This window comes from Solanum tuberosum, unplaced genomic scaffold (genome assembly GCF_000226075.1).
Source record: "Solanum tuberosum cultivar DM 1-3 516 R44 unplaced genomic scaffold, SolTub_3.0 scf00018, whole genome shotgun sequence".
Lineage (NCBI taxonomy): Eukaryota > Viridiplantae > Streptophyta > Magnoliopsida > Solanales > Solanaceae > Solanum > Solanum tuberosum.
In genome coordinates, this window is record NW_006238944.1 from 706,975 (window position 1) to 733,327 (window position 26,353).

Genomic DNA, 26,353 nt, shown 5'->3' on the forward strand with positions numbered 1-26,353 from the left:
GGGTGGGCTAAATTGCGAAAGATGAGTGGACTTTTTGATTTTGGGTAAAAATCAAAATATATTCAGGTAAATTAGATGGTGCCACATGTCATTGCACATGTCTTTCAGCTTGGCTTAGGGATATATATGGTCAAAAGTATGATGATAAGAGCTTATTTAACCCCAAAGTATCGAAGGATATATGCATATCATTTGTAATAGTTCATGGGTATATTTGTCCTTTTCCTGTATGCAAATCTCTGCAAACCTTAAACAAGACTTGTCGATCACACTAACACACTAGAAAAGAAATATTTACAAGACATACTCTTGATAATAGATTCACCAGCTAATTGAGAGAACTTTGGCTATTCTGCTAACAGGAATTTCAAAAAAGTTTCAGTATTGTGTGTCTGTTCTTTTTGTACTCTTGATACCTAATTAGATCTATAGCTTCATGTATCAAGGTTAGAAACTGCACAAATGATGTTACAAAGCAAAAGATTAACATGCTGCTAATGGAAATTTACAATTGTTCAGAGACCAAATCGAAAAAGTTTTTGCCTCTAATAAGAAAAAAGCAGGGATTTCTACAAATTTAAATGTGATGCTACGGCTTGGAAAAGGTTCAAAATTTCCGAGCAGCTTTGATAGGTACGATCAGTAAACAAAATCTCAGTCGAGGTACATTTGTTCTGCTAGCCACTTTTTTGAGCAAGCTGCTCGGTGGCCTCCTTGTCCATGGCTTTCCTTGCTAACTCATAGCCAGCAAAATTCATCGCACCCAGAGGTGCAATCCAGAAAAATCTAGGAATGGCCCCTTTAAACAATCCGAGGGGTCCTTCATGACGGAGAATTGATAATGCAACCATCGTTGACGTCACAGCCATTCCCTGTGGAGCAGTCATCATTCTGGTCTTTATCACATCAAATGGAGTCGTTGAAACAGCTGTCAACCCACCAGATAAAGCTCCAACGGCAACTGTTTCCCAAGGCTCCAATTCTCTCCCCAGAAGCTGTTGCACAGCCTAGAATAAACACAAATGATTTTTATCAACAAGAAATGAATGTAACACAGCTTTATGTCAAACAAGTAATTTAGTGGTTGATTATGACCTTGAGTAATGTCCAATGGCCTTTCTTGAAAAGTAACCACCAGAAGGTTCATTGACAGACAGCAACACGATAATAATTGGCAATATACACATTTTAAGCTCGAGGGAATGGGTTTATAACATTCAACAAATTTGTTTACTTTCATGCATCAACAAACCCATACAACAGATTTTATAAAGAAGCCGTTGATCCAGCCAACTGCATCTCAGAAAATTGCACAAATTTATATAGCAGAGACAGCATCCAGAGGATTCTGAAATACTTTATATTCTCTCTTCATCCCATTTTATAGGTGTTTTAATTGGACATGAATAAGAATGTTAATTTGACAAATGTATTAGGTAATGAAACAAAATATAGATGAGATGTATTGGATACATGTTTGTGGACATTTCTCAACTGGGGCTCCTTATATAAGAATCTTAATCTACTACAGGTAAGGATAACTACTCTCTACCTATAATAAGGTAAGTAATTATTTATCCTAAAAGAAGAAGAAATAGCATACAATATATTTTATAATATTCAGCTATGCAAATGCAAGGACTATAGAGATATTGTGAATCTACAAATATTTACCATATAATTACATTTGCTTTTCTTGATTATCAACAACGTTTTTCTGAAAATATGTAATATTATTGATGGGAAAAGAAAATATTAAAAAAATAGCTGAAAAGTTAATTTGATAGATAAACACCACATCAAAATTAAAATTTGAATTTTAATAAGTGAAAATTGGGAAGTCGATAAAGAAAACATCAAATTAAAGTTTAAAATATGAATGATTGAAAGCTAAAGAATTGCACAAAATGATATCAGAAGTGGAATGGTATCAAATATTTTGGAACGTCCCCAAGTGGAAGAAATATCATACTGTAGTGCTAAAAGGAAAAATAATACAGAAAGTTGGAATAGCATATGCAATTAACATTGCTCCAGGTAGTGCACACCGAAACAGATGAAGCTAAACCAACAAAAGCCACTTCTAGCACCCCATAATGGGACAAGATTCACTGTCCATTTGAAATTACTCCTTGTAATTTTTTTCTTTTTTTCTTTACTTAGAAGTACTATTAACTCTTTTGTTCCGTCTTTTTTTTTTCTTCATTTTTTGCTGTTTCTATGATACAGAATGTACATCTGTTACTTTGTAACAAATAACAGATCATGAAACTACAGAATTAGTCAATAGTTAGATGCTCCACAGTGTTATCACTACTAGGCAACCTTTTTTTTAGTTGGTATTTGCTAGAGTCCCACTTTGGTTGAGAGAATGAGTTGTCGTCTCCTTATACGATATTGGGCAATCCTCACCTGATGATGAAGTTGAATTAGGCCTGATATCTATTTTCTTAACTTGGTAATAGATCTTAGACTCATTCTTATTCCTAGTTTACACAATGTTGGGCCTCCCTTGTTATGATGTTCACACTCTAGAGGGTGGTATTAGAGTACCACATCATTTGAGGAAAGGGGTTGTTGTCTCCTTAAAAGGTCTGGGGCAATCCTCGCTCATGAGCTTACCTTTGTATTTATGTTAGACTTTATTTCATTTTCTTAACAGTGTCACGAGTGAATGCCAGCTCTTGTAAAGAACTAATTGCTGCCTGGAATGGTACTATGATCCCCAAAAATATAAATGGTGAGGTACTTCCGCATATCACACTTTGTACTTAATCTGAATAGAGGAGAATCGCAGATGATTCACAGATTATAAGGCTGATTTACAGGAGTGTAGATGCTTATGGTTCCTTGAGTTATGCCGCAGAATAAAGTCATGCAAGGAGGAAAAATTCTGGAATTTATGAATTCTATATCCATGGCGTAGGTCTTGCTCTGTTCCTTCAATATCTTGTTTTTCTGATTTTCAGTCAAATCTTTGTTATTAATATATCAGTTTTTATAGTTAGCAAAATAAACTGATACTGGGAAAGGATGAAGTAGGGAAAAAACCCATATACATTAAGGATAGTGCAAACTTAAAATAAGTGCAAAATCACCTTTTTGGACTCGGCATATAGGCCCATGCCTACAACATAAAATGGAATCTCACGGCAGAGAGTGGCACCAGTTCCACGGAAAAAACCCTTAAGACCATCTTGCTGCCAGGTACCAATGATTGCTGCCCCAACATTGTCAAAAAGACCAGCTTGCAATCTTTGCTTGAGCACCTCACAGGGTATTCTCACAGCAGTACCTAAGAAAGTGCTGCAGAATGATGCCACAGATTGAACCTAGACAACATTCCAATAACAAAAAATGGATAAGTAACTTCCTTTGTGAATCCAAATAAATAAAGAAGCTCGGTCAGCAAATGATCATGTGTAACATGATAGTGCTCAACTAATTGATCCCACTTCCCTTATTACTTTGATACATTCAAGCCTTCTTATGTAGATACTACTATGGGGTACATGAAACAGCATAGCAGGTGGCATCCAAGAACATCAATTTGACGAGCATCAAAATCAGGAAGGTGGGGGCAGAGAGAACAAGCACACTGAAAAATGTGAAAGAAAAATACTGTATCATTTTTGTTTGTCTTTCCTACATATCATAGCAGCTCACCTAGTTTCTAGGAAAACTTCTTTAGTCCCATTGAAAGATCAGCAGATCCCATGGACACTTGGATAATATAAAAGCATAAGAAGTGTCCTTCAAAATTCAACCTAATATGAGTAGTCCTTTTAAGTCAACAATTGTGTTTCGTCCCTAGGATGCTTAAAAATGGAGGACATATGCCGACAGAAATCATTCAACAAATTGGGCCCTCCAATGAATGGAACCATCAGAAGGTAGAATCAACTGGGTGCCACTTTGATTCTAAATGAGAACCAGATAAACCACAATGAAAGTCTCATAGGCTGAAAAACAATAATTGAAGGAACAAACAAAATGGTGGTAATAAGAAGCAGCTCCCAGGGTTTTGGTCTAGTGGTAAGAGAGAAGAAGGTAGAGGGGTAAGCCTATTATCCACCGAATTTTGAACCATGCAACACTTATCGTCAAGGATTTCTTGGACATTAAAAGAGCTGGCAATAAGAAGGCCTCAACTAGGCATCATGTAAATGGATAGAACTAAAGTAAGGCAATAGGAAAGAGCATTGATGAGATAAAAAAAAAAAAAATGTAATAAGGAAACATCATACTTCCTTTGGAATAGCAAAACAAACTCTATAGTTGTTGTGTAGGTATCTCGGGAATTCTATTTAAACAATCGTATTGACTCCTAGCCCAACTAATGGTCTTTCTTCCCCCATATACCAAAGATGTTGGCTTCAGGCATATGCATTGGTTTGATAAAACCCCTTTGGGAGAAAGATCATCCACCAGAGAGCAAAACTTTCATACTATGGGCATATCTAAGACATCGACGTTGAAGAGTTGATATATCAAATTTGTCTACGACAAAAAGACTTTTGAAATGTTGTCAGCACAAAGCTGATATGTCTTCCATTCTGCAAAATTTAAGGTCCAACCTTTTTTAAAAGATTACCCTAATTAAACCAATTGCCAACTTTCTCAAGACCTACCAAATTGAACGTCACAGCCCTCCAACTATATTACTTTTGTAAAACCAGTAAATGGTTGCAAACTACAACTACCTTCAGCTCTCACTAAGCGTGCAGAGAATAGGCATGGAAGGCATACGGAATTTAGGGATGTGTAGACGTGCTTTGTAATGAAAGGAGCTAGAGGTATGCCAATAAAGACAAGACCATGTGAAAGATGTTGATTAATGTGAAGTACTCGATTGGTTACCAGAAGACATGACTCTTCCTAAGGGACAATTCTATAAAGGTAAACGGTATACCAAAGGGAAGATCGGACTTTTCAAAGTCCTTCTGGTTCTTGCTGAAAAATGGAAATAGAGTCCGGTTTGCTTTTGAGATTTAGAGCCAATTTGGCATTGCTGCTAAAAATAACTTATTTTTAGAAGCACTTTTTTAAAAAAGACTTTAGAAAAGTACTTTTGAAAAAAAGTAATTCGTGTTTGGCTAATTCATTTGAAAAGTGTTTTTCATAAGCAAATTGTGTTTTGTTAATCTTTTTTAAAAAGTGCTTTTGAGAGTCGAATAACAAAAAAGGACAACTATTAATGTACTTCTAATATTTTAAAATTATTTTATAGAGAGAATATTTTAAATATCTATTATGAGAAAATTAATTAAATTTTTATTTTTTAAAATTAAAATTTACATGTTTAAATATTCAATCAATATTACACCTTTTTTGGGAAGCTGAAATCTTTAATTGTTATTTTTTTTCTTTTTTCTAATCTTATAAAAATATTGTTGTTACCTTTTTTCTAATTCTACAAAATAATACATAAAATAGTATATAATATATAAAATAATAGTATATAAACGTAAAATAAATTATAAAATTTATTATATAAAAATAAAAAATAAAATTCTAAAATGAAATTTAACCAAACTTGTGAAATATGCTTATTAATTAATAAGAAATATATTGGTAAATATGCATATATGAAAAGGATATTTTATTCTTGAGAAAATATATTTTTTGTTTCTGCTTCTACTTTTCTTAAAAAGCAGAATTTTTTAGCTTATTCCCAACAACAGAAAAACTGCTTCTGCTTCCGTTTAAAAGCACTTTTACTGATTTGCCAAACACTTAACTTTTCAACAAAAGTGTTTTTTTCTCAAAGTAAGTGTTTCTGGCCTCCAAAGATCAAGGACATTGTGATTAAGCAAGGGGACAAGAACACTAAATTCTATCAGAGGATTGCAAATGCTCACAAAATAACCAATCACATTGATAAATTGGTGGTGGAAGGTGATGAACTAACAGAAGCAACAGATATCAAGAGGGAGGCGGTTTTATTTTATAAGAAGAAATACTGTGAGACTGAAAATTGGAGACCTGCTTACAACATGAACCCCTGTCCAGTAATCAGCAGGGAGGAGCAACAAGATTTACAGAAACCTTTTGAAGAAGATGAGGTCCTGAAAGGGTTCAAGGCATGTGCTATAGACAAGGCACCAGGTCCGGATGGGTATACTATGGGCTTCTTTGTGAATTGTTGGGAGATTCTAAAGGGGCATGTGATGGCTACTATCCAGAACTTCCATTCTCAAGAAGTTTTTGAAAAGAACCTTAATGCAACTTACATTGCACTCATTCCAAAGAAGAATGGAGCCAAAGAATTGAGAGATTTTAGACCAATCAGTCTGATTGGAAGTGTCTACAAACTAATTTCCAAAATTCTTACAGAAAGGCTAAAGAAGGTGATGCCAAAGCTGGTTGACACTCAACAAATGGCCTTTCTGAAAGGAAGACAGATCATTGATGCTGTTCTCATTGCAAATGAATGTCTTGACTCAAGAGTGAAGGATAAAGTCCCAGGCATAATGTGTAAACTGGACATAGAGAAGGCATATGACCATGTTAACTGGGAGTATTGCTTGGAATTCTACATAGTATGGGTTTTGGGAGGAAGTGGATAAGATGGATAAGGTTCTGCATTAGCACTGTCAAGTTCTCAATACTAATATCTCCTGAAGGTTTCTTTCCGGCAAGCAGAGGCTTGAGACAAGGTGATCCACTCTCACCTTTCTTATTTTTGCTAGTCATGGAAGGCCTGAACAGTATGATTAAAACAGCGCATAGGAATGATTGGAGAAGGGGTTTTAATGTGGTCAAAGAGGTGAATACTAGATTGGAAATCACCCATCTACAATATGCAGATGACACTTTGATTTTTTGTGATGCTGAAGACAACCAACTAAAAATTTTGAGGATAGTTCTCATACTATTTGAGTCAGTATTAGGGTTGCACATTAATTGGAGAAAGAGTCACATCTTTCCAATCAATGACGTGCCCAGAATACAAAACCTGGTGGATATTGTGGGTGGAGAAATAGGACAGTTACCAGCAACATACTTGGGTATGCCTTTGGGTGCCAAAAGCAAATCCAAAGAGATATGGAATGGAGTAGTGGAAAGATGTGAGAAAAGATTGTCTAGGTGGAAGTCTCAATATTTATCAAGAGGTGGTAGATTAGTGTTGATCAACTCAGTCTTGGATGCATTACCAACTTACTTAATGTCAGTTTTTCCCCTTCCAGCAAAGGTGGAAGAAAGAACTGATGCTCTGAGAAGGAATTTTTTGTGGCACGGTGATAAGGAATATAAAAGTTTCCACCTAGTCGAATGGAAGACACTGCTACTTTCCAAGAAGCAGGGAGGACTGGCAATCAAAAATCTTAGGAAGCAGAACAAAAGTCTTCTCATGAAGTGGTTGTGGAGATTTCCTTTGGAAGAACAATCTTTGTGGGGTAGGGTGATCCAGGCCAAATATGGGAAGGAAGGACCCTGGAAGACTAAGGAAGTGACATCCACATATGGAACCAGTTTGTGGAGATCAATTAGAAACTTATGGCATGGCATCTATGCAAAGACTGAATGTAATGTGAACAATGGGAGGAAGATCAGGTTTTGGGAAGATAACTGGTTAGGGAATGGAACCTCAAACGCTTGTTCCCAAATATTCATCACCTGAACCAAAAACAAGAGTCGACTCTTTATGAAGTTTGGTCTGAACATGGATGGAACCTTACCTACAGAAGACTGATGCAAAACTGGGAGGTGGAAAGATTGGCTGAATTTTATGGAACACTTTATCAGTTCTTAGGATTCAAGGAAGGAGAAGACACTCTTAAATGGAAATGTCATAACAAAGGTTTATTCACTATTAGTTCTGAATATAGAAATATGAATCAGATGGGATCCCAAGTTAACTTTCTGCCTTGGAAGCTTATATGGAAGGTTAAAATACCATATAAAGTGGTAGTTTTTACTTGGTTGTTGGTGAAAGAGGTTGTACTTACACAAGAGAATCTTATGAAGAGGGGAATACAAATGTGCCCAAGATGTTGTTTCTGTGAGCAGGTTGCAGAGACAATTAATCATCTGTTCTTACATTGTAAAGTGGTTGGCCAGCCGTGGAATTTGTTTACTAGCTTCAGAGGTATAAGTTGGACTGTTCCAGGGAGAACAGGACAGGCTCTAGAGAGCTGGAATATGGAGGGCAGTGGCAGCACAGACAAGAGTAGATGGAAAATTGTCCCAGCTGTTATTTGGTGGACCATATGGAAAGAAAGGAATTCTAGGAATTTTGATAACAAGAGCAGCCCTCTGCACAAGATTAAAATGAACTGCATTATCACTTTTTGCTATTGGTGTAGTTCAGAGTATATAGATGACCCTGTGGCTATTGTAGACATTCTAGGGTCCTTATAAAGGTGAAAGGAGGATCTAGGGATAGTTCTCTTTTTTCTTCTTTTCTTTTCTTTATCCTTTGTTTATGCCCGACATACATGTGTGGAAGGAGGATATGATGTAAATTTTTGGATACCAGCTTTGAGCTGATGATTGATATACAAATGTTACCTTTATCAAAAAAAAATGTTCCTGGCCTCCCAACAGCACTGCCAAACAGGCTCTTAGTATGGTGAATATTGATGGCTCTATGGGCAAGGGTGATTTATAGAAAACCTAAGAAGACCATCGTAAAGGTCTTAAGTTAAGGAGTTGCAAGCCAAGATTGTTGAGATTCGATGGGAAATCAAGAAGATGCTTATCATGGAAGAAAAGCCCAAGAACGAGTCCACGAATTGTGGATAAAAATGGGCTAAGTGCTACACATATTTTATGGTTCAAGTCCAAGCCCAAATGAAAGATTATTGGGGCCCAAATGGGGCTGAAAATTCTGCCAAAAGGGAGCACAGTTTTGGTCAAATTTGGAAACTTCTCCTTATTTCTTCAAGGAAGAATTTTTGGTATTATTTTTACATGCTATCCTTGTTTAAAGTTTCCTAGTTAGATTTTATTCATTATTTTCATACAAGTAGATTCTAGTCCCATCTATTTGGGATAGTGTTTCCCCCATATATAGGGGAGGATTTTGTTATATTTTAGAAGACAATATAATTATTAATTGAGAGTTTCTCTTCTTTTACACCTTTGTGTGTAGCTACTTGGAATTTATCTTACAAACTTTATAAGATTTTTTAAGAGGTAAGACTAATTCTTCAACTTGATATCTTTGGTTCTTATTCGTAAATTAAAGAAGGTAATTAGTCTTGTACTAATTATTGTTTCTAATTTCTTCAAAATAGGGGTCTTAGTCTCTTAGATTACTTTTTCATCTAAATTCTTGAATTGACTCAATTAATATCATTTATTAGCTTTAATCCTTTGTTTTTGAATACTAAGATCAATTAGGGTTCTTAGTACTTATTTTGAAATTTGGGGATTTTATTCTCAAATTTCACTTATCTTTAATTTCTTGTCTTTAATCTTAGTATTTTTGCTTCCGCATAATTTTATTGTTTATTCAAGTAACCAGATTCTTATCAAATTTACACAGAAAAATTATTTACTAAGATTATTTTCACCAGCAAGAGACCAATGTTATCAAACGCGTGCTTTAGGTGCGCTTAATCCCTGAAGCGAGGCTCAAAACGTGTTGAGCGCTTCGCCTCGCTTTATGTGCGCTTCAGTGTCGTCATCAAGGTTTTAAGACAAACTTTTCCTAGCCGATGAGCCTCTTATGTAGAAGTGACACTAAACAATTGATATTTCATTTTATCATAATCTTTTTTCATCTTCTTTGGTCATATATTTGTCATTTATGCTTATAATTTTTAGTCTTGGACTAAACATGTACATTTGTATTTTTTTTCTCCCGTTGCGCCTTTTTTCATTAAAGCCCACGCTTTATTTGCGCTTTGCGCTTAAAGCCCCCACAGACCTTAGAGCTTTTTTGCGTTTTTCGCCTTTGATAACACTGCAAGAGACAAAGACGGTAAGTAGCTAGGAATTGAGACGGTCCTCACCTATCACAGGAGATATCTTTCAAAAGTCCTAACCCCTTCAAATCTGGGCATATGACGACGTGAAGTCATTCTTGTTTTGTTTTTTGGATAAAGTAATAAATTAGAAAAGGGAAAAAGCTTGCCCATATACAAGAAGTATACCAAATGTAGAAAACTTTACAAGAAGACATGGTTTTCTACAATAACACCACTTATCTATACATGTAGGAATCCTATGGGTGCACCAAAAAGAAAAGGGAAAATAGGTCATTCCTCAAGTGTACAAAGTCTTTCTCTACTTCCTCAAAAGTTCTTCTATTCCTCTCTCACCATATGATCCACGTAAGTGCTAAAGGAGCAATGTCTCATTCCCTGCAACTTCTCCTCCTTCTAAATGCCCAACCTAAGTTGCTCAAACTCAAGCGCAGGTGTCCGATACGGGTGCAGATCTAGAGGTCAGATACTCTATGATGTAAATTTTAAGATTCAGGGATACAGATCCATGTATGGATACGGATGCAAGGATACGAATGCAAGGATTCGGCTAAAATAATTCCATTGTCTAAAAATAGAGTTATAAAACCTAAATTATGAGATATTATGGGGAAGATTGAGAAGAAATTATTGATCAAGAGGACACTCTTGAAAGGAGATAAAAGGAAAGGGAGTGACAATAGAAATTTATATACACAAGATATTCCATTTTCTTCAATCTCACCTTAGTTTTTGTTTTGATTACAGAAATCATTGAATCTGTCCAGAATTTCTACCTCAAATCTAGTCCGCCGAAGTACCCAAAATCGGTAGACCAGATCGTGTACGGATCTCACACCCACACTCATGTCGTGTCGACACGGGTGCGGCACCGAAAGTGAAGAGTTCGAGCAACTTAGTGCCCAACTAAACATTATTTCTTTCACTATGCTCGACATCACCCACTCAGTCTGAACCATCTCAGAATTTCCCACCATAAAAAGAAGCTATCCGACAATGTAGAAGAAGGTGATTGACATCTTCACCTGATTTTTTGCACATGAAACACCAACTAACACATTATTTTTCTTCCTCAAATTCTCCACTGTTTGGATCACTCCTCTCGTAGCTAGCCAAGTGAAAATACATACCTTTCTCGGTACCCTAGGGATCTATATATACCGATACATGTGGAAAATCACTCTCTTCCATGATTAGAAGCTTCAAATAATAATATGACTTCCCTAAACAAATACCATGCCCCTTGCCCTCCATCTCCATACATCGTAGCTATCAATAGTAGCTTTTTGATGGTGAAGCAAATCAAGTAAGTTCTGAAATTCTTCAAACTCCCTATCTTGCAAATTTCACCAAAACCTAAAAAATCCCAAACCAATTCTCCTTTTGCATACTCCATAACAATTGAATCAACATCTTTTAGGTGGGGCAAGAAATACCATACATGTTAGGAAATGTAATTCTCAAAATGTTATTTCCACACCACCTATGTTCCCAAAAACTCACCCTGTTCCCATCACCCACCCTGAAATCTATACTCATTGAACTCTTCCCACCCATTCAAAATGTTTCTCCATAAGCCACATCCATATGGGAGTGAAACATTTTTAGTCCTCCAACCCCTTTCCAAAATTTCATACTTCTCACCAATAACTCCTCTACACAAAGCATTCACCTCCACCCCAAATCTCCATAACCACTTTCCCAAAAGCGCCTTGTCAAAGACCCTAAGATCGTTAACCCCAAGCCCACCCCAACACTTAGGTAGTGACAATCGCCCAATTTACCAAGTGAGACTTTCTTTCCACACTTGAGCTATCCCAGAAAAAATATCTCTGAAGCTTTTCCAACATTTTTGTAACACTGACTGGGGCGTGTAACAAAGACATGAAATATGTGGAAATGCTTGACAGCATACTCTTCTTGTTGAGATTATATAGCTACACTGTTTAGAGAATTGGATAAAGTGAGTGGGGAGAAGCATCCACTCAGCGCTTCTCAATTTAAGTCTTACGGGTTGTTTTGACCACCGATAACCAAAGGAGGAGGATATGCATAGCGGTTAGTTGACTTGCCTGTGCAAGAAACTGGGGGACGTCAACCACCTCATACTTCATTGCGTCTCGGAGTTGTGGGCTTGACATATGCAGCTTTCATGTTTTGACATTCATCGGGTGCTCCTGGAATAGAGATGGATATGATTCCAAAGTAACTTGCCTTGTAGTTGTAGGAAGAAACTAAGGAAGACCTTGCCTTATTGTATATTTGGTTATTTTAGAGAGAGAAATAGGAGAACGGAGAACCTTTGATAAAGTTGAGAAACCTGATGACAAGAGTCCAAAGTTTTCTTGAATTTCATTTTGTATTTTTGGTGCAAAGTGGTGGGAATACCTGCTTGCACGAATAGCCACAACACATTTTGTAAAGATGACACCATCTTGGTGTGGTACTATTGAATTGCTTTAAATTTATCTCACGAAAACTGAACAGTATTATGTAGAAGAGAGGGAAAATTCCTAGGAAGGATTCACTGCTAAGCTGTTACCTGAAGCTCTGGAAGTGTAGGAGCAATATTAATCAGCACAACCTTGCTTGCTTCAAAAATTCCAGTCCGCAATCCATGGCTGTAATAATCAATCAAATTGACAATTCAGATACAGACAAGGAAATTTGTTCCAAGATAGAGGAACAAAACAGAAAACAACTAACCTTGAAAACTGCCCTAGAATTGCAGGAATCGAACCTCTGTACAATCCCCTTGCTCCAAGTTCAGGAAGCTTTGATATTATTTGTGGAAAGGTTAGTGTTGATGCTTGGACTTGTGTCTGAGGAACCAGCCAGAAATTTTAGAATGTCATTTTCACTCTAAAAATGATTGCTTATTAATTTTCCAAATCAACTTCATTGTACCCAACTAAACCATAAGAATAATGCCACAATAAATGACAGACTTATCACCTTGATTCAGAGTTACTTATGCTTCATTGAATACCATAATATAAATCACAAATAATACAATAAGATACTTTTCAGACATAACATATGTAACATAAAACAGGAAAAAGATCAGATGAAAAGTACAACCTTGCACAAATTTAATTACCTGTCGAGAAACTGGTAAGAAGAAATTAAACATCTTCATAGGAAAAACGTCATCAAGAATAGGAAATTATATACTCTTACAACATCTTCCCTCATACTTCTTAAGAACGTATAATAATTTTAAATAATAGTATAACAAAAACTCTACCCAGTAATCAAGCTTCTAAAGTATTAACAGAGAAAAGATGTCAGATGTTTTGCTATAACACCCTTTAAAGAGACCTTCCAGTTCACTCTGTATTTCTCCTTTATTAGACTTCATGACAAAGAAGGGTAAATTGTCTACAAAAAAAAACAGAAAGTTTTAAATCCTAAACGGTGTAGATACAGGCTTGCAATCAGAAATGTATAGTACAACTACCTAACCTCTATATGGTGTGCTTGTGGTAAAGGAAGACGAAATTAAAGCAAAAAAGTCTGCTTACTATCATATAAAACAATAAATACAGTCGAGTACTACCTCATTTCCAATAAACTACACCTAATTTTACCAATTACTAAGCTCAAAATATATTACATTGACTATGTGTTATATAATGGTCGGAAATGTGATGAAGTGGAATCATTAGTTAGTAAGATGTTATATCAAGTCTGAAGTATCATAAACGCTATGTTGCTCGGACTCTTCAAAAATTTCAATGGGTGCGTCTCGGATTCGCCAAAAGTAGTGTATTTTTAGAGAATCCGACACGGGTGCGGCATCAAAAGTGAAGAGTCCACGCAACTATCAGAAGTGGTATCAATTTTATGCTAGTTTGAAGATTTTGGAGGAAGATTTTTCATTTGCCAGAAAAAAGAGTGATATTTTTGGCACAAACCAAAAAGGAAGTAAATTTTCTTTGGCACAAAGTAGCTGCTTCTAAATTGTTTACCCAAGATAATCTACTCTTATTTTACCTTTCTGGGTATCTATTTTTTACTGGAAATCCAAACAATAACACCATTTAGCATTACACAAGCAGGCAATAAGTAACTGACTGCTCTAGAATATGATAGAAATTCTAACAAGTAAATGCTTCTGGAAAACAAAAAATACCTTAACCGTATCCACGGGGTGCATTAATGCTGTCGACAATGCACAGGAAAGTCCTCCTGCTAATGCTGATTTCAGGACATTTCCAGCAGGAATTTCTACAGGTGGAGGAACAGCAACCACTGTAGCAGCCTCAAACCAGATATTTCTGTATTTATACACCACCAAGACACCAACATATGCAAAAAGGTTTAGAAACAGACTTATGCCTTGAAGTAAGGCTCCATATTATCAATTAAAGAGATAGTAACTGTCAGGCTTTGCAATACTAACAATTGCATGTACCATCAACAAAATTGTTACCTTTATCAAAATGTACCATCAACAAAATAATGGTTAGACACACAAAAAATGGCAACTGAACTTGTCACATGCATCTACATCCAAAAATGAAAAATGGATATCAAGAATATAACAAATTTTGATCTGAAATTTACTAACACACATCTTCCGCCGTTTTCTAATCGACTATTAAAACATTCCACTCACAAAATCTATCCCATCATACTATTTGCTCTCTAACATCTCGTTTCTTTTCGCTAATTTTGTGCTTCAACATTCTTTAACTACAAAATGTGTCACAAATATCAAGGTCCCTTTCATCTGTAGACAGCTGCTAATTGCTATACTAACAGCAAAAGGGACCCACATGCATCAATTTGCTTCTTTTCTTTTGAGTTAATAAAAGGGGAGAGATGTAGATCGTCTTTACATGAACAGAAATTGTTATTAAATTCGATGCTTAATTTATTTGCTATGTGCAGATACTGCCTTTACTTTGCTAATTTATTTGCTATGTGCAGATACTGCATTTACTTTGCTAATGTGGATACTTTCCTTTTGTTGTTGTTGAAACTGGTAATGTTGCTAATGTGGATACTTCCAAATGCAATAAAACCATCAACAGACTTTGAAGCAAAAGCGGAGGTAGGAGCATGAATGAGCATTGCATGTAATCCCTTAAAGAAGGTAGCAACAACATGCTGAACTGTACAGCTTTCAAAAGGAAAGAAAATCAAGTTCTTCAAGTGCAGATGATCTAATCACTCCAGGCATATTTAGTGGTGCACACACTATACTCCATGTGCAACCTGGAAAACACTCTTTTCTTTGATAAATGATAACCAAGACATCCCCAAGAGCCAACTGGTGCACGATTTGAAATTCAGTGGATAATGGAACTGCACCTCTACCCTTCCCACCTAAATACCATGGTTTGTACGCAGAATGATTGAAACTCATGACATGCGCCGAACCCACATATCACGCTTTGCACTCTTACCATTGAGCTAAAGCCCTAGAGGCTAGGGAGGAACTCCTTTGTATAGGGATCTGTAGTTATGTAACTATATTATAGGGGATCTTACCATCAATTGCCGATTAAATTGACTCATACTGAAAAAGGGAAGTCCCACAAGTACCAAATTATAAAGAACTAACTCCATCGTATTCACACCCTTCGGGGTGGCCCAGTGGTTTGGGCTTGAGTTTCATGTTGGAGGTCTCAAGTTCGAAACCCCTTGCCAGCGAAAGCAAGGGGTTTGCCTTCTGGGTCGAGCTCGTCGCACTGGGCTTGCCTAGTGCGGGTTACCTCTCCTATGTGGTTTGCGAGCTATTGCATAGGAGCGGGGGTTTTACCCAGTGCACACCCAAAGGGTAGCGGCTACGGGTTTCCCTTGTCATAAAAAAAAACTCCATCGTCTTCACAAAGCCGATATAGAATTGCCCTCATATATTTTCAAAAGGGGGAAATATTAAATGCCCTCAAATTAAAATCTAAACTCTCTGATATAGAATTGCTGGATGTTTCTCACAACTGTTGTGCGTCTTGCTACTACTTCTGTGATGAGGCCAAAATATAATTAAGATCATTATGTCTTAAAATTGACAAAATATAGAAGAACCAACCCAGCAACATCCAAAACCCAAAACTTTTGTATCCTCAATTCATATCTTTGGAGAAGTTCCTGTATTACATGAACTTTGATGATATATAAATATCCTAATCAGATATTTCCAAAAGTCCATTTATGTTTTTCATGTTTTGCTACAGCTTAGGGAAGAATGCAAGAATATCATCTTCAATAGTATAGCATAGCTGTAAATAGCCATGTTCATTGCTGGTCTTAATAAATAAAGGAAAATTTGTCAGCCCAAAACTTTGATATCCATATCTTCCTTTTTACAATAAGACAACTGCCGTTCTCAACAACCATTTATCCAGTTGAGTTATACAATGTCCCATATCAGACACACAAGGGCATCTAAAGGGGTAGACTTATAAAACTCAAACATATCCCATCTGAGTAACTTGTTTTTCTAAGTTATGCCCCTACAACATCTTTTCTAGTTGCATTTCCACCAGCATAAACATGAACAGTGATTAATCTCGTGCAGTAGTACCACTACTACTAGCAATTGATCTTCAGATGATCAGGCAATAGGAGACATGATTAACAGTTGAATATTGTCTTAAAAATAATCCCACAGAAAAGCTTCTAATCAACTCATTTCTCCAGGTTAACTCAGACAAAAAATCTAGTTTCCCCAACGAAAAGGTGGGATGTGTTATGTAATGGAAGCCAAAAGCTGGCGTTCCACCAATGCAAACCTAAACAAGAAGCTCATCACTGTAACTTTCTTTTATATTCTGACATCTTTCTGTTTCATGTACTAACAAATTCTCAAATTCCATGATATATCATATCATTTTTAAAAAGTAAAGATATTCTACCGAGGATCTTCTTGAAGCCGATCTGATGGCAGCAGCAGCATAAAGTTCCGGAAATGTCCATAGGAAATAGACTCCTCTGCATCCGCACTTAGAAATCGCATCATGGCAATAGCATTGTCTTCATTTGCTGGAAGTCCTGCATTGTTTAGTGAGGCAAGTATCTCACTCTTCTGCAATGTGCCTGACTTGCTCAAACAAAGACTGGTATAAGCCCGCAGGATGGTAGGCTCCTTCTGCTCCATCAACGAAAGAAATTGTTTCCACCCAAAAGATTTTGAGAACAAGTGACTTCTAGCACGACGCATGAGTTCATGGGCATATCTCTTTGGCAACTTTCTCTTTCTCATAGCAATTTCAAGATCTTCCAACGTGACTTGACCATCACCATCTCTATCCAATTCCTCAAAGAATCTCTTCCCTGCAAGGTTACAACACAAAACTAAGGGCATGTCTGACAATATGGAAATTTAGTTGCTGAAATTTACTTATTGTGGAGTTCTTGTACGTTGCTGGCAGCATCATCCCGACCTAAAGAAAATAATAATAATAACAAAGACCAATACATAGACCCCCCTAAACTTTTCCAAGTAAGTAATTCATATAGACACCTTATCTTAGGGTCTGAACTATTCAACACCTAAAGCTGGAAAATTGTGCCTACTAAACACATACTGCTAACATGGAGCAGTAACCAATTTGGAAGCATGCAATTGCTCTAAGTTACATAACAAGGTATATGCTCTCTGGAAACTATGAAACTTCACTTTAAAAAATGATTTCCGGCCATTATCTTTTATTTTTCCTTCAAAAACCTATGTTCGAGATCTGGTTAGTGGTCATCAACTTCTCTCCTTTTATTTTTTAGATCAGGCCATTGCATCCTCCTTTTTTAAAGTAGTCATATCTTTTTAAAATATGGTCCCTCAATGGAAGTTTCTTCGTGAGATATCAGAATCGTCCAATCTCGACCAACTTTTTCAAATTGGCAATTATGACTCCAAGCTCAACTTGCCGTATTTCCCCAGGCAAAGTCAAATTCGATAAAATAGCTACTGAAAATTAGGCCATAAAAGTCTTACTTTTCTATATTAATTTCATCAGGTTATTTGTATGGTCCCACAACTATTGATCAAGTTACTTCTGTTATCAGAGCAAGAAAGTGAAGAAATCACAATGTACTTCAGAGCATAAAATTATTTGCAGTCTTGTTCTCATTGGGAGGAAATCGCTCTCACTGGCCAATACCAATGAAGTTCTACTCCCCATGGTCAAACCTCCATGCACCTCCATGTTAGGCAAGAAAGTCTATGGAGAAAAGCTTCAGCGTGACCACGAAGAGGAGCACGACTAATGCTGCCTAATGAGCTGAACATGAAGGGTGAATTGAGACAGTGGCTACTTCAATTGTATATGGCTGGTAAGCTCCAGCAGACCGCAGTAGAGGAGAAACATAGAAAAGACAATGTCTTTATTGTCCTGTGTCCTTTTTTTTTCCTTACTGATGTGTGTTAATTTCATTTGTTTCATTTGCCACGTCCCAGCGAGTGACATTCACACACTTAAGGTTGTTCAGAGTTGTCAAATATGTATTAAATAGACATACTTTTGATAACATAAGGTGTTCAATATGTAGGACATCTAATTCAAGTGTATATGAAAAAATCAGACAAGTTTAAGTGTTTGTCTATGTATTTGGTCCAATAACAATAACAATAATAATATATGTCACTGCGAGTGACATTCACACACTTTCAGTTGTTTAGAATTGTAAATATATGTATCTATCTAGTAGGCAGACTTTTGACAACATAGTAAGTTTAATAGGTCGTACACCTAGTTTAAGTATCTATATGAGAAACTCAGTCAAGTTTAAGTGGTTGTCTATGTATTTGGCCCAGTAACAATAACAGTAATAATGATGATAATAACAATAATAAAGTAAAAATAAAAGGTGCACGTAATAGAAGGAATCATTTACTTCAATCACGTCGATAGTTGTTCAGATACTGGAAAAATGTTCTAGTTACTTCTTGGTTTCCTTAAACTTGCAATCTCATCCAACTCCACATTACCAAAAAAAATCTTCTAGAGAAATTTTTAGTTATTCTTATTATTACAAGTCAAAATCTGGTACAAGCTATGTTTCATTCATTTCTTGTGTTTTCACTTTTGTATATCTTGAATTTGAGTTTTCTTGTCCACCCACATCTTCTAGCACAACCTCGTTGCAAAATACAGCCAGATCGACAATCATAATATATTATGCAGTTTTCTATCAGACATGTTCCATGTCTCACTGTTTTTTTTTTTTTTTTGGCATTGGTAATTGCTTCTATTTCTTTAACACAACCCATGGGTTTTACTGAAACCATATTTACAAAATATCTCATAAATCTACTGTCCTATCCCTATAATGAGTCTAAGACATCAATGGTATCATTAGAGTATATACTTACACCAAAAATATAAAGTCAAAATACAATTCATTTTGACTAGTTGTACAGTATTCTCCATATTCTCAAAAACTCTAAGGTTCTTCTCCTTCCATTTTGTGGACCATTGTTGATGCAATTTTCCCACAGATAAAACATCGGAAACATAAAGGGATCCCCTTCTTCACCAAGTTATCTTGTGTCAGCACAGCTTCCTTAGCCAATAACCAAACAAAGCAAACTACTTTGTGTGGCATTTTGGCTTTCCACATGTGTTTCCAAGGCATTGGAGTATCTGCTGGTTTGGTTGGTTTATCTTCTTATGGGCTGCATTTATTTTAGAAGTCCCATTACTATTCCTTCAAACCACTTAATTGGTCAATGGTGCTGAAGAATTCTGTTACTCTTGGTATTTCCCAATCATTGAGGAGTCTCCCGAACACAAAATTCCACCCTCAGGGTGTCCACAATTATGCTGATGTAAACTAAGTTGTCAATATCTAAGAATAGTGTCTCCATGTTGCCTGCTTCATGCCAATAATCCTTCCAAAATATAGTTTTAACTCCATCTGCCACTTTGATTATGGTATTAGCTTTGAATTCATTCCACAAAATTCTGGTATATTTCTATAAGCTAACACCATAAGAAGTCGTGACCTCCTTTGTCATCCAGTTATCATTCTTCTCATATTTAACTTTGATGATCGTGCCCCATAGATTCTAATTCTCATTTGAATATTTCCATAGCCATTTAATTCTTAAAGCTTTATTCTGATTCTTCTGATTCTTGATCCCCAATCCCCAAAATCTCTTCTCATTGACCTTCCATTTGACTAGATGGTAACCCTTCTCGTCTTTGTTCCCTTTCCATAGAAATTTCCTCCTAATGCTATGTGATAAGCATCCAACTTATCGACGATTCTTGTTGGGACAAGACATAATGACATCATGTATGTTGGAAATGCATCAAGCCCAAAGTTTATCAAAGTCAATCTTCCACCCAGTGAGAGATATTGGGACTTCCACCTTGCTAACTTCTCACATTTTTCAATCACCCCATTTCGGTAGACTTGGCCCCCAAAGGCAATCCAAGGTAGATAGTTGGTAGAGCACCCACTTCACCCCCTAAAATTGTCTTTAAGATTTTCATGTTTGGCACTTCATTAACTGCATACATGAAGCTTTTCCACGCGTTAACATGTAAATCTAACATTTCTTCAAATATTACCAAGATCAGTCACAGTATTTTGAGATGCTCCTCTTCAAGATCACAGAATATAAGTGTGTCATTTGCATAGTGAAGGTGAATTATCTTCAAGCTATCCCTTACAGCTCTAGCAACCTCAAATCCTCTTAACTAGTCTTCCCTAATTGTTGTCTTAATCATTAGTTCTCCCAGCAACGGGTTGATCCAAACTAGCTCACAAGTTGCTATTGCCACGGCTCGATATTCTGCTTCTGCACTTTATCGAGCAACCACACTTTGTTTCTTACTTTTCCAAGGCATCAAATTACCTCCTACTATAACACAATATCCAGATGTAGAACGTCTATCAGAGGGTGATCCTGCTTAATTAGCATATGTATATCCAATGATATGTTCATGGCCTCGATCTCAAAGAGTAGTCCTTTACCTGAAGCTGACTTTATATATTGCAGAATGCGAACAATTGCATCCCAATGACTATCACATGGGGAAATCATAAACTGACAGGTTAGTATAGATTGCTAAAATGGTCACTATTTTTAATCAAAGAAAACTAGACAACTTCTCATGGGTTTGATAAATGTGTAAAACTAAAACATGAGCAGACTAACTTGCCCAATACTGGTTTGCGCTTGATTGCCAATCACAGTGCAAGCGGACAACATTGCCTGAAAGAATAACTACCTAACCTAACACAGATTAGTGTACAGTACTAAAGACCATCTCTTCCTGTTGAGAAATCCTGACAAATTCAGCAATCTCAAAGTCTCAAACTTACATGAAGTAATAATCAGTCTACTGTAACACAATGGCACACAGACATGAGGAAATCTCACTATTTGTTTGATTCTTGACCAAAAGAAACAACTATGTAAAGCTTAAAAAGTCATTTTGACAAATTCACTTGAATGGGACAAACTTTAGAGCAACTTAAGAAGTAGGAGAGAGGCATACCTTCAGCTTCTGTGTATCTGAAAAAGTCCTGGACGGAGATCAGTTTTTTCTTGTCAGGATGGTCTTTACTAGGTCGTCCTAACTGAGGCAAGAGCTCAATTAATTCTGTTATTGAAACTGTGGACAATGTTGATCTCAAACGCTCGACATTGGATAATGGAATACTAAGCAAACCACTAGCTAAACTTCTTGCAGAATTTCCAGTGCTCTCTTCTTGACCACTAATATCATTAACACCATCTTCTCTCTCCTCTCTTGCAGAAGAATCTACATCAACAATACTTGAAGGAACACCTCCTACTCTTGCAAAATTCAGATTCCCCAGAAATCCATTGACATCAGCTCTTTTACCCTCTAAAATACTGACTAGCACCTTAAAATGATCAAACTGATTGGCAGCCGGAGGAATTTGATTAAACTCGGTACTCTGGCATTCCTGTTGTGGGACTCCTAAGTCAAATTTTTGAAGATTCAAAGCTACTTGATCAAAAAGAAAACCTAGAAAGCACTCAAAAGATAAATTCTTTTTCTCTTTGTGCTTCACTCCATCACAGTTATCCATAACAACCTGATCACTTGACTTCTTTTCCTTCACATCATTTACCCTCAGATTACCTTTCAGGTCATCACGAACACTATCCTGATTCACCTTCTGAAACCGCTTTTTCAAAGTCTTAAACGGGATAGGAACAGCCTGAACAAAACCATTCATTAACAATGACCAAGCAACATCAAACTGCAGACAGTTGGCACAGCTCCCATCCCCTTTGACACCACCATACTTCTCCTTCAACCCTTTCCTGGCCACATTACCCCCTTTATCAACCTGCCCATTATTCCCAAACATTCCAACAAACATCTTAATCGGTAACTTTATCAACAAGCCTTTCTTTTTCTCATCACTAGCCACCCCTTGCTTACTTGCACTAATTTTCTTGACATCCAATCCAGAACCACTACTAGTACAACTCTCAGCTTTCCCAGGCCAACAATGCTCAAAATCCTTTGCCACTTTCTTAATACCTGACTCTATAGGCGAAAACGCATTCTTAACCAATTGTACTGAATTCAGAAATGACTCAACAGGGTCTCCAGTCACAGATGCCACCATCACTCAACACCTTGTAACACCACCACAAAAATCAATCAAACCCAGTAACGAACCCCCTCTTATTCACAAAAAGAAACCCACAAAATTCAAAATAACAAACAGATCCACATATAAACCCTAACTGTACGGGAACACTGCAAAACAAATTGCCCAGTACAATTCAAGCACAGAAAATCAATTCAACCCCATCCACAGATGAGGTAATGGTGCCAAAAGTGAGAGCTGTCTGTACAACTGTTATTTACACAGAAATTACAGATTCTTTGAAAATGGAGAATTGGGTTTTCTTATGCTGTTTTGCCTGAAAATGTTATCCAACAAGATTTTAGAAGCCACTAAAATTCCAAAGATGTGATCTGTGAACGGTTTTTTTTTCTTGTTTTTTTTAAGAGAATAAACAGAAAAAGAGGCTCATATTTCTTGCTCTTTTTTTTTCCTCTTTAGATTTACATAAAATCATTGGACATAAGATAATCTTAGAAATTAGAAAGAAAGAAAAAATTGCACTAGTGAGTCATGATTCTTATTAAATGACAGTAATAGCCCTACTACAAGGAGGTTTTTAGTTTATAAAAAACTATAGATGATTGATAAATTTGTCATTTGCATAGGGTCAATGGAGTGGCTGGAGTTTATTGGACGGTTAACTATATTTGGAATATATATTGAAAAAATTCTCCCCTCGTTTTCTTTTTAATTGTCATGTACTTTTCGAAAGTCAATTTGATTAATTTTCAAAGTTAAATTAGATTACATTAATTCGATATTTTAAACTAAAAATTTTAATATTTAAAAACTATACGAAAAGTAATATAAATTGCAATTTTTGCATATCAATATAATAAAAAAAATATCGTAAAATATTAATTAAAGTTCTTATTGTTTAATTCGAAAAAAGAAAACCATGACAATTATAAAGAACCGAAAGGGTATTATTATGTTTCAAAGAAATAAGATCACTTGTTCACTGGCTAATTGAATAAAAATAACGATTTTTTCACATTTTATAAAAATAAAGATCTTTACTTGTAAAAATTAAATTTTTTTATCAAGAATTCATAATTTAAAGCTAAAAAGAATTTGTAAATAACCTAAAAAAATTCTCTCTTATTTTCCTCTTTCCCTTTTTTTAAGTGATTTTTGAAACTTTATTTTTGCTTTATTTAATTTATATTTTTGTAGGTGAGGATTTGGATAATTACTGGGGTTGAGAGGTGAGTGTGGATAATATTGAGTGACGCAGCATCTAGTGGGAAATGGGACAATTTTTGGCATTTTATGTCCGTTTGTGTACTTGTTTAGACGCATTTTAGGCTTTAGGTCAAGGTGTTTTATGGAATTTAATTCCCATGCAATCCTTGTATAATTCATATTTACTCTCCGATTCATTTAATTTGTCATTTTTTATGCTTTCTTAAAGAAAAATATTATTTATTCTCTCTGTTTCAAAATACTACTCCCTTCGTTTCATTTTATGTGAGGTAGTTTGACTCGGCACGGAGTTTAAGAAAGAAAGAAAGACTTTTAAAAACTTGTAGTTCAAAATGAATGATAGAAATTTGTGTGGTTGTAAATCATTTCATTAAGGGTAAAATAGATATTTTATGGTTAAATTGTTACTTTAATATAGAAATGTGTCATTCTTTTTTGGACTGACTAAAAAGGAAAGTAAGTTACATAAATTGGGACAGAGGGAGTAGTATTTTTAGGTTGGGCATACCCCTTAAAAAAATGCTAATTTCTAGAAAGTAAGATTTACAGTAAAACCTCTATAAATTAATATAGGTGGGACCATGAAATTTTATTATTTTATAGAGATATTATTTAATCGATAAATTAATATTTATTAATTTAAAAAATGGTTTGAGATTTAATGCAGGTTAATTTTGATTATATCAAAATCATTGTATTTTACTAATTTATGTATCATATTTATTGATTTCACATAAAAAAAATATTATATATAAAGTACAACGAACACATCAAAATCATTATATCTTGCTAATTTATGTATCATATTTATTGATTTCACATAAAAAAATATTATATATAAAGTACAACGAATACATCAAAATCATTATAGCTTACAAATTTATATATCATATTTATTGAATTGTCACTATCGTGCAAACAAAAGAGCATGGATGACAAGTGTGCTTTTTGATGAATATATTTGTTGGTTTGACCACAAAAATGCATGGTAGACGAGTTTTGCTTATGGTAGATAATTGTCCAGCCCATAATAGAAATATTGAAGGACTACAAAATGTTGAATTGTTTTTCTTGCCACCCAACATGACATCCAAAATTCAACCTTGGGATGCTGGGATAATAAGAACTTTCAAAATGTATTATCATAACAAATTTTATCGTAGGATATTAGAAGGCTATGAAGTGGGAAAAAACAGATCCAGCAAAGATTAATGTTTTGAACTATATCAATTTTGCAATCATTGCTTGGACAACAAATGTTCAGCAAGAGACAATAGCAAATTGTTTTCGTGTAACATCTCGCCAATTTGAAATAACTAGGAAGAACTTAAGAATTGGAAATAACCATTTTTGGAAAGAATATAAAAATCTGGAAATTTGTCAAGTATGTTAAGTTGAGTTTTTGGTCAACTTCAAACGACCATAACTCCTAGATCAGGATGAGTTAGATGTGGTTCCAGATATCGTAGGAAAGATCTTGGAAAAATAATTCCAACGCCGCCGAGTTTGTGTGATTCCAAGTTCGTATGAGTGAGATATTCCCATTTGAAGTTGAGCTGTTCGAATAAGGAAATGTCCAACCCAGATTTTTTAGGGGTAGTTTAATCTCTTCTTTATCCAATTTATTAAATCCATTTTTTAGTAATTATTTGGAGTCTAAACTAAGTTAGTTCAGTTTACACACTTAAGAAATACACTAGGGCTTGGAGAGAAGAAAAAGGAGGAGAAAGGAGAAGAGAAACTCAAGATTCGTCAAGTTCTTGCGATTTTGGTTGTGGAATTCGCCAAGGATTCAATCCTACAAGGTATGTGAGGCTTTCATAACGTTGGGTTTGTTCACCCATGTGCCAAACATGTTTATTTCAGCGTGAATTCGTCCTAAAAGAGTTTGAAAGTTGATGTTCTTGATTTGTATTCTTGAATTTGATATCGTTCTTGAATTGGGCTGAAATGAGATGTTTCTGAGATCTTTATGTCGAGTTTTAGAGTTGCTTTGAGTTAGGTTATTGGGTACATATTCTGGGTATTGGAATCTAAAAAGAATTTGAGAAAAATAGTCGAGTTTAGGCGAATTGAGGCTGGAAAATGAAGAAGGAAAAAGTCAAGCGGGTTTTGGCACGCAAGTACGCATCGCGGACTTACTCCCCCAGTGAACAAAAACCAGCACCGCGTCGCGGTTGGGACGCGGACTCCTCTATCTCAAAATTTAATTTCGCAATCAAATATTTAAATGAAACTTCGCGTCGCGGACTTGTTCCAAGACGGTGATTTCTTGATCTTTTCTCATGTTTAGCTATCTACAAACACTCCTAAACATCATGAGATTTTTCCTATCACCAATCACAATCCTTGAATCCATAATTCAATTCAAGGAAAGTTAAAAGTCAAGTCAAGTGAAGTTAAAAGTCAAATTAAAGAGAAGTTTATAAAGTTTTCAAAAGCTTTTCACAAATGTTTTAACTTTGTTTTAAGACTTAAGTTTCAAGTTAAGAAAAGAGTAAAGAGTTGAGTTCATTTTCTCAAAAAGCTATAAGGGAACTAAGTATTCCCAAGAGTTTAAAATGTTTTCACATTTGAACAAGAAAGGGAAACACTGATTTCCAAGAGAGCTTTTAAGCTAAAAGTTTTGAGTAATG

General features: G+C 35.7%; 1 protein-coding gene across 2 annotated transcripts; it reads right to left on the reverse strand.

Annotated features, from left to right (window-relative positions):
• Positions 1-320: 320 nt before the first annotated feature.
• Positions 321-22,949, reverse strand: LOC102602775 (mitochondrial substrate carrier family protein C). 2 transcript variants are annotated; one of them, XM_006340398.2, is made up of 7 exons: positions 21,395-22,948; positions 16,802-17,219; positions 14,071-14,215; positions 12,642-12,757; positions 12,478-12,556; positions 3,099-3,332; positions 321-1,007 (listed from the first exon to the last, which is right to left on the reverse strand). In XM_006340398.2, the coding sequence occupies exons 1-7, from the start codon at positions 22,503-22,505 to the stop codon at positions 678-680; spliced, it is 2,433 nt and encodes an 810-aa protein (XP_006340460.1). In that variant the 5' UTR covers positions 22,506-22,948; the 3' UTR covers positions 321-677. The 2 variants fall into 2 exon arrangements, with proteins under 2 accessions (XP_006340460.1, XP_015159062.1); XM_015303576.1 differs by lacking the exons at positions 321-1,007; positions 3,099-3,332 and adding an exon at positions 3,385-3,598 and having other exon boundaries at positions 21,395-22,949.
• Positions 22,950-26,353: the final 3,404 nt, after the last annotated feature.